This window comes from Schistocerca nitens, chromosome 9 (genome assembly GCF_023898315.1).
Source record: "Schistocerca nitens isolate TAMUIC-IGC-003100 chromosome 9, iqSchNite1.1, whole genome shotgun sequence".
NCBI lineage: Eukaryota > Metazoa > Arthropoda > Insecta > Orthoptera > Acrididae > Schistocerca > Schistocerca nitens.
In genome coordinates, this window is record NC_064622.1 from 210,680,216 (window position 1) to 210,695,228 (window position 15,013).

A 15,013-nucleotide genomic window follows, 5' to 3' on the forward strand; every position below is an offset into this window, starting at 1 on the left:
CTGTCGACATGACGGAACGCAGAATTGTTCATAACTGCCAACTTAGTACTGTTGACTTTACTGTAGTACTATTACGGAACTTTACAACAGGGCTACAAAGACTTGACGGCAGCAATGACTGAGCGGCAGATGATGACTGACTAATATCGGCGCTGGCTGACGAACTGTAGACTGGCCCCGGCCGCTGTGGCCGAGCGGTTCTAGGCGCTTCTGTTCGGCACCGCGCTGCTGCTACGGTCGCAGGTTCGAATCCTGCCTCGGGCATGGATGTGTTTGATGTCCTTAGATTAGTTAGGTTTAAGTAGTTCTAAGTTCTAGGGGACTGATGACCTCAGATGTTCAGTCCCATAGTTCTTGGAGCCATTTGAATTTGTAGACTGGCGCAACTGCAGTACACTCCTGCCACACATGAAGTGGCCTAGCGGCACCTCGCGGTGAGCATAAGTACTGCGACTGGCTGTGTACTCTTTGGCTAGCACAGACGTTCTCCTGTTCGGTTTATCGAGAGAATCGCATCCGGCGGATCGATCTCTCAGGCGCCGGTGTGGTCGTATGACTGTCCACATCACACTTTAGACATAAAATATTTGACAGAGCGAGCACTGAGATGCAGTCCAAATGTTCACTTGAAATTGTCCCCAAAATTCATAATAAATCTAATTCTACACCGACTGACAAGCTATCATGATTGACCACGGTGGTCGTATGGATTCTATTCAGAGACGCTCTGGGCATTCGTTTACAGCTATATGCGAAAAAAGTAACATGACACGTAAATGGGAAACACCCCTTCACTCGTTATAAGACTTCGATGTTACAGTATGACTCGGAGACAGTGTTACATGATTTGACACGTTAGAGGTTGCTGCCTAATACCTGCATCGGGTAATGTACGGCGCTAACTGGTATTGATGTCGACAGGCGGAGGCTGTGTCAGCAGCTGCGTACAGCTGCTCCTGGGTGGAGGCGAGCGAGCGTTTCAAGCACGCCATGAGGATCCTCGCCAGCCGTGCGCGGAAGCCGCTGGTGCTCACCGCTGGACATCTGTACCCCATCGACAGGGAAGCGTTTCTCTCGGTAAGTTCCTGAGAATGACGGTCCGTAGTTATGATGTAGCTTCAAGCGACGGATCGTGGATCCGATTCTTGGCAAGGAGGGTGCGGGATGTCGGAGTCTTCTACAAGTGTTCTGCTCCCCCGACCGTCCCCCGGTACATAACACGTCATCTCACTTCCTTTTACGTGCCACAGATGCCTAGGATTTTAATAACAATAAAACTAAAACACATAATGTTTCTAATGCAATAATAATTTGTTTACACCGTTTTACCATAACAGCCGGCCGAAGTGGCCGTGCGGTTAAAGGCGCTGCAGTCTGGAACCGCAAGATCGCTACGGTCGCAGGTTCGAATCCTGCCTCGGGCATGGATGTTCGTGATGTCCTTAGGTTAGTTAGGTTTAACTAGTTCTAAGTTCTAGGGGACTAATGACCTCAGCAGTTGAGTCCCATAGTGCTCAGAGCCATTTGAACCATTTTTTTTACCATAACATCCGACAAATTTCACTCCAGTCAAATATTCATCTTCTTAAACTTGGGAAGTACATGTGGCACGAAATTCAGATAACAGCTATAAATGTTGTGTTGGCAGAAGAGCTAACACCGTGTTACTAGAGGAGGCCGAAATGCACGCGTTTTAGCTCACGCAGGTTGGCGTGAGGAGGGAAGAACTATACTGACGTGAGGTCTGGAACATGACAAGGAATTAGAATTCAGAAAGCGGACGTAATTAGTTTTATGCTTAACTTTAATCCATTAATGATGAACGTCGCTCTTGATGGTGCATGATTCACAATATTATCTGTTCAGAATACATTCATAGTAACTGAATATGGCGCCTTGCTAGGTCGTAGCAAATGACGTAGCTGAAGGTTACGCTAAACTGTCGTCTCTGCAAATGAGAGTGTATGTAGACAGTGAACCACCGCTAGCAAAGTCGGTTGTACAACTGGGGCGAGTGCTGGGGAGTCTCTCTAGACCTGCCGTATGGCGGCGCTCGGTCTGCAATCACTGATAGTGGCGACACGCGGGTCCGACGTATACTAACGGACCGCGGCCGATTTAAAGGCTACCACCTATCAAGCGTGGTGTCTGGCGGTGACACCACAATAATAACCACAAATTCTCAGAACATTCTCTACGTAACTATTCATACAATATAAAATCGAAGTGTGCACTTCCCGATATTAGTATTTCACTTTAAATTTTCGCAACTACCCGTTAGACTTTAACCTGAGAGTGTAACTAATATGAAACCGGTACTAATGCCTTAAAACATTCCCCTTATTTTAAGAAATTGTACCGATAAATGAGCAACGCAATCTTACTAATATGGGAAGGACACGGGTTGTTGGGGTGGTGGGACTAACCCAAGAAGAGGATACACCAGAAATATTTTTCTCTTTATTTGATGAGCCACTTCGACAGTTGTGAAAAATGTGATTTTACAGGCAAGCTCAACAATGTAAATTGTTAAACACAGACTCAAAACAAACGTCTAAATAGATTTTAATTAAATCCAAATCTTACTTGAAATCTAAAAATAATATCAAGATTTCAATGCAAAAATCTGAAACAAAATTGAGATTCTAGAAAATATACATGCCCAAAAGTTCCATAACTTTACTTAGGATTTAGACAGAACTGAATTTTCTCCCAGTGTTACGAACAATGTATGATATCGTGATAGCGTGTTGATCTTTTTAATTGACTTAGTAGCCAGGCTACGTGTGGAATAACTTCATCAATGTTAGACAAATAGGTTGAGTTAACCTAAGCACACCAGAAAGTAATTAATACATCGTACTCTGCTAATCAACAACGTAGAAGCAGTCAAGACCGCTGTTTAACCTTAACACAACCACTAACAAGAGCGCAGTTCGATTTGGGCCTCCCTTATAGCCTGGATATAAATCTTTTCCCCATTTTAAACAGATGTTCATATTTGGAGAAAATTTACACTAAACCACGATTAAAAAGTGGAGTAAAATAGAAAATAATTATCCTGAGGCATCTTTAAAGACAAATTTTAAAAGAATTATCAAAGGTTATGCAAACCTTAATGGTGGGAAGTAAACCTGTAAACAAATGTTTACAATTTGAAAACAGTTGGGTACAATAAGCCTTCTTTAAAGGGAAGGAAAAAACTTCTCAAAGTCTAAGCAAAGTTCATAATAGTGAGTTTACACTGAGTTACCCTGAAACGGTGGGCTCTTTGTTTTCTAGATCCCCTTCAGCCTATCGGCTGAAGTTCCAGAATTACAGTTACCAATAGTTAGCAAACTGTAAGTTCCGCAGAACGTGACACTATGGTGCGGGCTGAGAACGCGGACACAACCAAGACAGATCAAGTACCATCTACGCTGACATAGTGTGGGAAAACACAGTCTAATGCGGGCGGGGAAACTTTAAGAGTAACCTCTAATGGTGAGGAGTGAAGAAAAGCTTTCAAACAAATAACATTCAAATAAAGTGGCTGACCAGCAATGGTAGTAGCCAGCAGAGTAGCTCATACGGACAAACGGGCTCTCTACTGCAAGCAATTCCTGGAGACGGCACACACTGGCCAGATTAAACCCAGTTTCGCCATAAGACATGCTCCTCCCGCGAAGCGTTCCGACAGCCTCCCTGTTAAGTCGCTGTCCTTGGACGAGCACACTCCTTGCCCACGACGCTGCACCAAGGCCCTCTGCTTGCTTCCTCACACACGTGGCCGTTATGTCGGTAGACCGCGCTACCCTCTGTGTGTGGCGCGGGAACTCCGCCTGTCCACTACTTCCCTCTCCTGACTATCTGCACAATTCCGTGGTGGCTCCCTCTTGAGGCCGCGCTAAGACAAGGAGCCCATTGACAGATGTATACGCGAGGTGTAAATCCTGCCGCCTAATACATGGGCGTTACATATTAGGTAGTAGCAATCACATTTTCATAGGGCACTGGAGTATGTGAGCGAGCACCTTAGATGTGTTAAAGTAATACGAAACTGTAACCAAGATACTAAATTATTGTAACACACAGCTGCACCACCGGCTCCTTCTGTCCCCATGATTTCTGTCTCACCATCTATGGTCATCCCATCCAGCTCTCCCTCACCCTGAGATACCTTGGCCTCACCCTCGCCGTCGCCTCACCTGGACCCCTCACCTCCTGACCACCCAGCAGAAAGCTCATTTCTGCCTCCACCTCCTGAAACTCCTGTCTGGCCGGACATGGGGATTGCATCCTTCCACCATCCTCCAAACCTACAAATCCCTGATCCATCCTATCCTATGTTTCGCCAGCACTGCTTGGATCTCCGCCCCCACCCACTTTTAGAAGACCCTTAAAATCCTCAAACGCCAAGTGCTCCACCTTGCCTTCTGTAGCCACCTTCCTTCCCACACACGGCCCATGTATGACCTAATCCCCTTCCCCCACCTCCTCTTTTTCCTCCAACGTCTCTGCATCCTTTACACTGTCCGCAGGCTTGATAACCGCACCCCCTGGCTTCCTCCTTCCTCTCCAGCCCCCACCCGTTGCCATGTCTTTATCGCTGTACCCCTCGCTCTCTCCACCTCCACACCCTCCATACCCTTCATCAGGGCAATTTCCAGCACCTCCCCCCTCCTGGATGTTGAACGTCGCCGTAACATCTACCCTTCCTTCCAACTGTAACCTGGCCTTGACCACTCCCTCCCCAGGGCCCCCTTTTCCCTCTCCCCTCCTTCTCCCAGAGTGGAGTTTTCTCCATCAATCCATGAGTCTCTGCACCCCCTCCTCAGCTGTTTTCCTCTCTCGTCGCTTCCCTCCCCAGCCCTCCTTTTGCGCGCCCCACACCTCATCGCCCTTTCCCCTCCTCCTCGCCTCCTTTCCCCTTCTTACCATTTCCCTTGTCCCCCCCCCTCTTTTTCACATCCTCGCAGGTTTTTAATCGTTATCAGTGTGCTGCGTTAGTGCTGTGCTTTGGTGCTGTTATACAGTGTCACCTAGTGATGTGGTTTTAATTGTGTGCTCGACATGTTTGTCGTCCATGACTGTTCCTTGCTACACCGTCCGTCACGTGACAGTTTTCCTCGTCTCTATGAATTGCTATGCTCTGGCTGTACTTTGTCTGGTGCCTTTTAACGTAGTGTGTGGTTTTTTCTATACCTTTTTAAATTTTTATCTCCAATTTACAATCACCGCTTTTTATGCCTTCTTTTCTTCTGTTCTGCCTTTTTTGTTTCTATATTCCCCCATGTTATCTTCTTTATACTGTTTTTAAATGTCTTTCTCTCTATTTATGTCTGTCGGCTGAAGAGCATGGCTTATGCTGCTGCCAGCCCGCCCCTGATGGGGAATGGAAATGACAATAAAGGAAAAAAAATGTAACACAATCTATAAGTGTAGTTTTGTCCTCTCTTATAGAGAAAAAGTGTGCCACACACGTGTAAATTACATCTTCTGTTGCCTTAGACCTGATAGTGAGAGGCATACCTTACAAGAGCGCCAAACTGCAATGCATTCGGGACTGCTGCACTTGTCTGGATGTGGCTCAGAGCCACTTTGTGTTGGTTGAAAGCGGTTTGTCATTCTACTATTCCTGCTGAAGGCTGCAAAATTTTGGAATGATTACAGAAGGAAAAGTAATAAAGGGTAGAACTGAGCTCAATTTCTATTATTACAGAATGTGCAAGCATGAAAGTTAATAAGCATGGACTCCAACAGATCACATGGAAATGCAATAGCACACATTCTCAAAAACAGAAAAAATCTCAAACATTCTCAAATCCTCACAATATAATGAAATGAATGGGAAAGTAACGTGAGACACAAACTGTATCCATTGATGGCAATGAAAAACCGATATTGATCATTGTCTGTAGGTCATAACCCCGATGGGATCAAAGACATCTAACTCAGCGTACAATGAAAAAACCTCTCCAAAGCTGAAAATCATGCAATATACACTGTCAAGTCACATTAATGTGACGATGTCGAAAGAGTTGTTGGAAGATGGACAGTTATATTCTCGAAGGTAACGACAGGGATGTAGGAGCATACCGACTACGTTGCCATGCTGCGCTTGGTTTCTCGGCTTAGGATCCATGGTCTGAACTGCACAATCGACATATCCCCGCCGATTCTCGGTTGAGGTTAAATCCTGGGAGTCGGGTGGCAAGGAGAATATGGTAAACTGGTCCTTGCGCTCTTCGATACATTCACGTACAATTTGAACTGTGTGACCCATTGCATTGTTCTGCTAGTAGATGCCATCGTGCCGAGAAAAATAAACAGCGTGTATGGGTAGAGATAGTCCCCAAGGATAGATGCATATTTGTGTTGGTCCACTGTGAATTCCAGAATGACGAGAGCACCCAGGGAATGCCACGAAAGCATTTCCCAGCTGAAAATGAATTTCGTGATGACTGTCAACAGTTTGTACAACCTGGAAGAAGTTCCAGTTGTAGAGGGACGTACAGTATACGTATAGCCTGGTTTTAAAGGTTCTTTTCTTGTTTGTTAAGCTCCTCTCCCAAAAGGACGAATTAAAGATTGAGATATACCAAACGCCTCGTCTCTGACTGTGATGCACGGAATCGGTATTCCCTTGTCTGATCTGGTGCTTTTCTCAAAAATTCGAAAATTTTTATTTACGAGATTTTATTGCAAAACTGATTGCATAACAATAAATTGGTTGTTATATTTTCCATATGCTCCAAAACATATGTAAGTTACTTACAATATACAGCGCATAAAGCAAGAAAAACTATAGAAAAATAATTTTTATGACTATAGTAAAGTACGTCTGTTGTGAGAAAAAGAGCATAAATTAGCACGCGTTCATCACGCTCGGCTGACTAAACTGGCTACTCAAGTTTGCGATTGCCTAGCTCCAACTGCTGAGGCCGTCTGCTTATAAGCACGTTTACATTTCGTGTTTTACGCTGTAAAACAAATAAATCTTTGCTCAAACTGAAGGATAGTTTCAACACTGCAGTGCTTTACGAGGCATGGGATGTGCCCTTAATGTCGCCCCACCTCTGAACCGACTTGTGCAGCCCGTTATAAAGGATCCTCATTCCCACAAGCGCTTCCAAATACGGTGCTACCTGACCTGGCGTTATAGCTGAGAGAAGTGATAAGGATAGAGATCTTAGTACCAACCGGGGATCGAAACCTAAACGTAAGTTTTGTTTCCTGGAACTTAAGGCACTTACCAACAAAACCATATTTCAGGACCAACCAATAATAAGTTATTTAGCAAACAAAAACTACACTGAAACAAGGGGAATACGTTACTACTGTCCAAGAAATAAACAAAGAAAATAAGGTGGCATTATATATTATTCGTTATTTGATTTACAGATAATTTGCTAGAGAATAGATTTATTTGAATGTTCTACTTATTCCAGTAATTACCAAAATAATGGTTCAAATGGCTCTGAGCACTATAGGACTTAACTGCTGTGGTCATCAGTCCCCTAGAACTTAGAACTACTTGAACGGACCCCATTGACTTGGAAAGTTGGCAAATATCAAAGAGTACTGCCATAACGACTGAGGTCAATTGCAGCTACCAAAGGTAATCAGGATGGTTCTGCCGAAGTGGCGTCAGTGCTGTTTTGTACTATAATTTTCCAACAAAAAGTTAGTCATACTCGAAATGCAGACCTGTATCGTAAAAGAACAATACTACTAGGAAATCAATAAACCGGTATTTGTGGTGAAAATACGTCAACGAATGTAAAGTAATTATCAAATACCGCCTGATAATAGAATAAAACTAGGACGCTGGTCACATTGTTCAATACAGATTTGTTCTCCAGTGTGCCTATAGAGTTTTTTGAACACGTGTGTAACGCTCTCGCGCTGAATAAACGAACCCGTGATGGAACACTCCGCTCTTCGTTGGATCGTCCCTATCTCTTCTATCCTTTCCGACAGATTAATAATACTCATGAATCTGTCTAACAAGCCCCTTGTATGGCAATTCCTCCGTGGATGAGTTGCATTTGCTGAAGTTTCTTCCTATAAACCTCAGCCAGGAATTTCTTTTTCTACTATTTTCTTAATGTGGTCATCCCACTTAAGTTCACTCTGGATAGATACCCCTAGATATTCTATAGTCGATACTGTTTCCAGTAGTCTGTGATAGTAGTGGATTTATTTTCACGTGTTTGTGCAATATGCTAGATTCATTCACGTTCACATGCAAATGCCAGAGCCCACACCATTCATCAGACATCTGCAGGTCAATCTGCCAATCGATACCATCAAGTGACGTTGATACTTTCGAGTGGACAGCCACGGAATCGGTAATCACTCTTAAAGAGCTTTCGATACTAACCACTAGATGTTTTTGAGTCGTAGGTCTGGCCTGACGAGGCCCACTGTGAAATTCTCTCCTGTGTCGATCTCATCATGTCGGAGCAGCACTTGCTACCTACATCCTCAATTATTCTCTAAATATATTCCAATCTCTGTCTTCCTCTACAGTTTTTACCCTGCCCAGCTCCCTCTGGAAGTCAGTCCCTGTTGTCTTCACAATGTCCTGTCATCCTGTTCCTTCTCCCTTGTTTTCCGTATATTTCTTTCGTCTCCGATTCTGCACAGAACGTTCTCATTTCTTACATTATCAGTCTAGTTAATTTTCGATATTCTTCTTTAGCACCACATCTCCAATGTATCTATTCTTTCTTTTCCGGTTTCCCACAGTCCACATTTCACTTTGTTCGAAATGAATATCATCCGAAATGTCTTCCTCAAATTAAGGCCCATGTATGACACTAGCAGACTTTTCTCTGTCATGGGTTCCCTTTTTGCCGACGCTAGTCTGTTTTTGATGTCCTTCTTGCTCCCCCCCATTTCTGCCTAGGTAGCAGAATTCCTTAACTTATCTACTTTTTGACCATCAATCTTGATGTTAAGTTTCTGGCAGTTGTCATTTCTGCTACCTCTCATGCATTTCTTCTTTCTTCCGTTTTTTCTGAATCCAAAGTAAAGGATGCAGATAGGTTTCCTAGTTCACTAACAACAGCTGAGTAGATAATGGCATCAGTTATTAAGTCACATTGTCTATACCATTTGCTTAGTTACTATATGAATGAAGCGTGATCTTAAATTGGTGTAGCTACGAGCATGCTAACACAGCAATAAATCAGTAGAATCTCCACACTTGAACATGAATCAATATCATTAGTATAAGGAAATTGTAACTATGAAAATAAACGTATTATAATATCATTAAACAAGCAGTCCCACTGAGTGTGATTGAGATATTGCTGGCAGCTCCGAATGGTCTTCTCGTTAGTTAACTGGAATTCATATGAAAATGGAATGACCTAAATACAACACTAACAGATAATCACACATCCAATTAAAGGCATCTGCATCATGCTTAGCCCTATAAATCTGAAGAAGAGAATTTATACCAATTTAAATCTTTCATATTACGAAAGTTCTAGTTGTCAACAAAGTTCTATTCAAGAGATATCAGGAGCACATGCCTATTTGCAGCGTAAGTGATCTTCATAGCAGCACACTTTTTCCAACAGACTAGGAAGAGCAGATCTGAAATTCATGCACTGAAAAGCTGAACATAAAATGATTACAGAAAATGAACTAAACTAAATAAAAAGCACATCCGACAATTCGCACAAATCTATCCTCACAAACGTCACCAAATGAGAGCTGCTACTACTTCATATGGCACCCTTAATAAAGTCATGAAAGTGTATTGTTTCCTTTCAATTTTTGTTATTATGAACGAATAGTAACCAGATTTATATTAATGAGATGTTAGGTAATAAACACACTTTCTTGGTACCACGGAATGAAGAACGGGGACATTAATTTGTGTTAACGTAATCCATATATCCAGTCATACTAACACGGACAATATTTGTAGTTGCATGCTCTCTTATAGAGAAAACTGCTCCACACTAATGTAAACTGCACCTTGTGTTGCCTAATACCTGATACAAGAAGCATGAATCACAAAAGAAACTATCCCCGGTGCAAATTTAAATTGTCGCTGGTGATATGACAGAATATTTTCATTTTGTGTGGGCAAAATGTTCATTATTGATGAGCAGTGAGATCCAGCATTCTGAGAGATACAGTGTTCGTGTTTCTTAGCGCGTTATGACAGAACTGCGGCTCATCTTGCTCCATTCGTAGTCGTTTTGGAGAGGCCATCTTTCAATTTGTCTGCAACAGAGCCAGTTGCACGAAATTTCGCGATACGCTTCATCCGTGCACAGAGAGTAACGGTTGGTCTGTCCAGATGGAGTTGGTTGACAATTCTGCAATATTACGGGCTTTCACACCTCCTGATGTCAGGACGATCTCAAAGCGTTCGGTTTTTATCGACACCGTCACCTTTCAATCAGCTATAAGGAAAAATATCTGGTATAACTCGAAAATAAATGAAGTTATGCTCAAATGAAAAGCACCAATGTTTTTCTTTTGTAACTCTGTCTTTCTATGACAAATGACCCCTTTCCCAATTACATTATATGAAAATTTGTTTACTTCTCTTGTATTTGTGCAATCCATGTACCACTACTGGCCAGGGTGTAAAGGAAATATTTGAAAATCAGATGGGCAATAATACAACTATATTACTGATGTTCATTATGATGACAGACACATAAATTAAATACCAGCACGTGGATACAGTTCGTTTTAATTCTATGATCGATGACTACAGAAAGAAAATAAAATGCATAGGGTACTCCATGACTATGTTTAATCTGCACAAAGCAGACTACAAAAGAATTAAATATGAGCCACCAAAGCTAAGTTTTGTATACGATTTTGATCTGTGGTCATAGAATTGTAGGTGCAATCCTTGTAATGATCTGAGACTCCTGCTTCGGAGATGCAGCTTCTCTCAAGGCTAGCGTAAGAGTTTTATCTATATATATGCTAAATCCAGTGAATAGCTAACCTAGGTTACTGTGTTCAGACTACACACAGTTACAAATCCCGAAGACTGTGCTTGTGATCTCCTACAAAATGAATATCATTCAATTAATAACAGTGATCGCATTCCCGTGTAATGAACTATAAATTCAGTGTACATTTATAAACTGAAAACTTTTGACATTTCACATGAATAACATTTCAATGAAACAAATTTTTGCACACTATCCAAAATCTGTCATTTTCAAATTTTAGACAATAAGAAAACTGGTCGCTAATTTGGAACGAATTTATTTATATACATCTCTCACGGTTTATTTTTCTCTACTGCTCATCTTTCATTTTTTTGGCTGCACACTAATCTCATTACAAAACACACAAAACATTCTTAATTATGTGTTTAGTGTTGGCTTCACTGACACAAGTACTTCCGTATTCTTCATTAGACACCATAAACAACTGATATCTATGACCCCTGTTTTTTATGTTGAAGCTAACATTAACACCTACACAAACAATTTTGTTTCGTTAATTGACTGTTTCATTGATTTTTAATAGAATGTTTTATATGTTATAAATAAAAAAAACGATATTGTTGTAATGTTATACGATATTTCTCATTTTACAAACCTGTTTTCGACTGTTACACCGTCGTCAAGTAAAAATGTCAATGAGTGGCTGTGAAATCTTTAGAGATCAAAGATTTTAAACTATGAGCATCTGCAAGGTATCTCTGTCGGTTTTCAAAGATGTCAGTCGGTAATGTTTGATTTAGGACTCAAATTTCGCGTAGATAAAATATGTGACACATTAAATAATGAAGTTACATACATAACGTTACACATTTTCCCCAATGGTAAAGACAGCACTTCAAGTTTGAAAGGCAGTGTAATACATAAAATCACTTCTAATTCTAGCATATTCTATAAAGGCCATATCAGTGGGCGTTTACCCACTCACTTGAAGGAACATCATATAAGTTTGACACTTGGAAAAGGAGACCTGTTCAGACAATATGCTTAAAGATACCTCTGCTCCTAGGTGCAATGTGAAGTCTCAACTAACATCCGAAAGGGAGACAGATGATCTGCTTTGAAATAATGGAAAGCAATAAAAATATCTACCTGTCCAGCACAGTACTGAACGATTAGACTGTAAGGAATCCGTGACCCCACGAACATACATAGTAGTATTCGACACCCAGGTCAATAGCAGACAGGAGTCGATTATCGAGCGCTGTAGGAGGCAGTGAGAGGATGAAAGCAGTACTGGAAGACTGGTAAAAAAATGGCGGTCGAGCTGAGTACGGTGTCAATGGCGGATGTGCCGAATGAGGAGTAAATTGTAAATTCACCGGAGTGTGACAAATGAGTACGTCCCCTTATTGTCGTGGGGTTGACCCTCATTAATACCGATTCACGAGTGATATAAAACCAAAAGTGACAAGTGCCGAATTACGTGTTTCGCGTCAAACGCGTCGGCCAGCAACAGCCATGGATTGGAGTGATGATTCTTTTGAATGTTAACCATTATCATCACGTGTGACAAAGTACTTAAAATCAGCAACCAATAAAAGATTTCACCATAACTAAACGTATAACGCGAAGGCAGAAACTGCCTCAGAATTTGTGTGTAAATAGAAAATACATATCAGTTTCTACATCGCAACCTTTGTGGTCTCTAATAATAGAAAATCTTTCAATCATTAACTGTTCCGTTGAAGAACAGTCGCACTCTGTTGAAATACCCCCGAAACCACAGCAGAAGAGCCGATGGCCTTTCATCCATTAAGCACACGGGCATATATTCATAGTAATTAACTGTTTGGCGGCTTTGGTAAATCACACAAAACCCAATAGAGGATATAACAGGGGAGTTTCAAGACACAGTTGGCTTACTCATAGATACTCGTAAGAATCCCATTCAGACCACCTTGTAAATCGCCCATCTTATACACATATACCATGTTTCCTGTATTTCAGTTACTGTATTTTTATTTCCTTTGTTAAAATGTTCATTCACTACATTGTATATGAAGGGCTTATTTCAATAGCGGTACAAGTCAATTACCTCCTCTTTTCTGCCTATAATGCTTCTGCAATTAATGAACCAAACAAACAGAAAGAAAGGTCCATCTCTAGGAAAAAGGCATGTGCTTGGATATTTCTGGTATCTCAACTGCCGATTTTTCAGCGCTCATTTAACTTTATGGCCCTGTATCTCACAGTGAACAAAAATGACCTTGTACCACTATTGAAATAAGTCCTTCATATCTTTACTTGTAATGTTTTACTTACTGGCAAAATTGAGCATGTTAAAGACAAGATTATTTTGTTCAGTAATCCTTTGCACATCTCCCAGAGTTTACTATATATTGTTCAACTAATTTTCAGCTCATAACAGGTATTGTAATCTGTTATGTAGTTCATAATAAAAAAAATCTCAATTTTTTTCTAAGATAAATAATATTTCCTCGAACTTTAATGAAAGAACTCATCTCATTTTAGTCTTGAATATAATATTAACAATTGTTGTAATTGGAAACCAACTGAGATACTTGACAATCCACCTAGTTATAAATCATAGATCCCACAAAAATTTCACAGACATGCCTATTTATGTTTACACCTGATAGTGATATAACAGACAACAACCAGTTTCTAAAATAATAAATACTGCAGAATATTAAATTACTGTCTTGTTTCTTCATTCATAACAATTAAGTTATGTAAATAATAAGCCTGTGAAATCAGTATAAAATTATCAACCTGCTTTTTATAATTCAATACTTTCATCTAACTCATTTCTTCCAATAACAATAAAGCAAATGAAGTGAACACTAAGATATATAGTCTTCACTTGTGAATAATCTAGCTTTATTTTATGACACTACATCAGTATAGTAAACTTAAATCAATGAAAATGAAGAAAAATTGTATATGCCCAAGTGAGCCACAATTACTTGACTAATCCAACAATTCAGACATGGAATAAATTTATTGCTTCAGTAAAGACAAATTTTGGTGGAGTTTCTAATGAAAGGCTATGGTGATAATTGCTGCATTGCTGACCCTTTCGTCTTAAGTACTTTAAACTGAAGAATACCATACTCAGATACCTCTTATTTCCTTCAGTATAATTTCAAATTAGTCACTTTGTAGTAAGAAATATTGATCTGTGGAAGTTCTCTTCATTTTATCTCCGTGTGTATGATGATACATTATCTTTTCATATGAGTTGGTTCTCAGAATACAATATCATCCATCCATCAGATAATATATTAGTCACATGATATATTTTCATTAACCTCATGACATTTCTAAATGTTAATTAAAGATATATTTTTATCATATTAACAGAATCTTCCGTCGGTTCTTGGAAGAACAACTTCATAATATATGAAAAGCACCAGTTTGCTTTTGTTCCACAATATTACTTTTATTGTTAACCGGTTTTTTGGCTTGTTAATGTATATTTTTATCTGTTTCGACAATAAATATAGTTTTCTGGTAATATAAAGTTTGATATTGAGTAGATCTGTAAAAAGTTAGTTTTCTGTCTAATTTTTGAAGACGTATGATCTATAATCCTATATGATATTATTTCTGAAATCTCACATATCTTCTTTTTCAGCTTGTAAATGCATCTTATTCGTACTATGCGCTTTTGAGCCAAATGAACAATCGCTAGAATCCAAACTGGTGCTGGACTCTGGATCTCAAAGGACACAGACATAAGAAATCATCGAGTAATTGTCGTTAGCAGTTTAGAAAGACATTGACAAGGGATACACAATAGTCATACAGAAGAATATAATTGTGAGTTACATTAGGTAGAAAGTATTCTTTTTTCAATGTTGATACTGAATTATTCTCAAAATTTTTCCTTGTAATCTCAGTTACGATTAGAGGTACACATTCTGATATTTTGTAGAATTAGTAGCAATATTTTGAGCCTTAATGGCCTTTTTCCATGGTTGCTTAAAATGGGGAATCATTCTGTGAGTACTGTTGGCAACTGCAAATGAGCTGCCACACCCCACACTGTGATTACTTTTACTAGACTGTAG

The 15,013-nt window shown here is 40.3% G+C and overlaps 1 protein-coding gene across 1 annotated transcript in view; it reads left to right on the forward strand.

Annotated features, from left to right (window-relative positions):
• The window catches only part of LOC126203723 (odorant receptor Or2-like), a 40,415-nt gene extending 25,781 nt beyond the window's left edge, over nucleotides 1–14,634 (forward strand). Inside the window, exons 4-5 of the mRNA XM_049938096.1 lie at nucleotides 922–1,077; nucleotides 14,578–14,634. Coding sequence (XP_049794053.1) covers nucleotides 922–1,077; nucleotides 14,578–14,634 — 213 coding nt within the window. The remainder of the gene's footprint in view (nucleotides 1–921; nucleotides 1,078–14,577) is intronic.
• The last annotated feature ends 379 nt before the right edge of the window (nucleotides 14,635–15,013 follow it).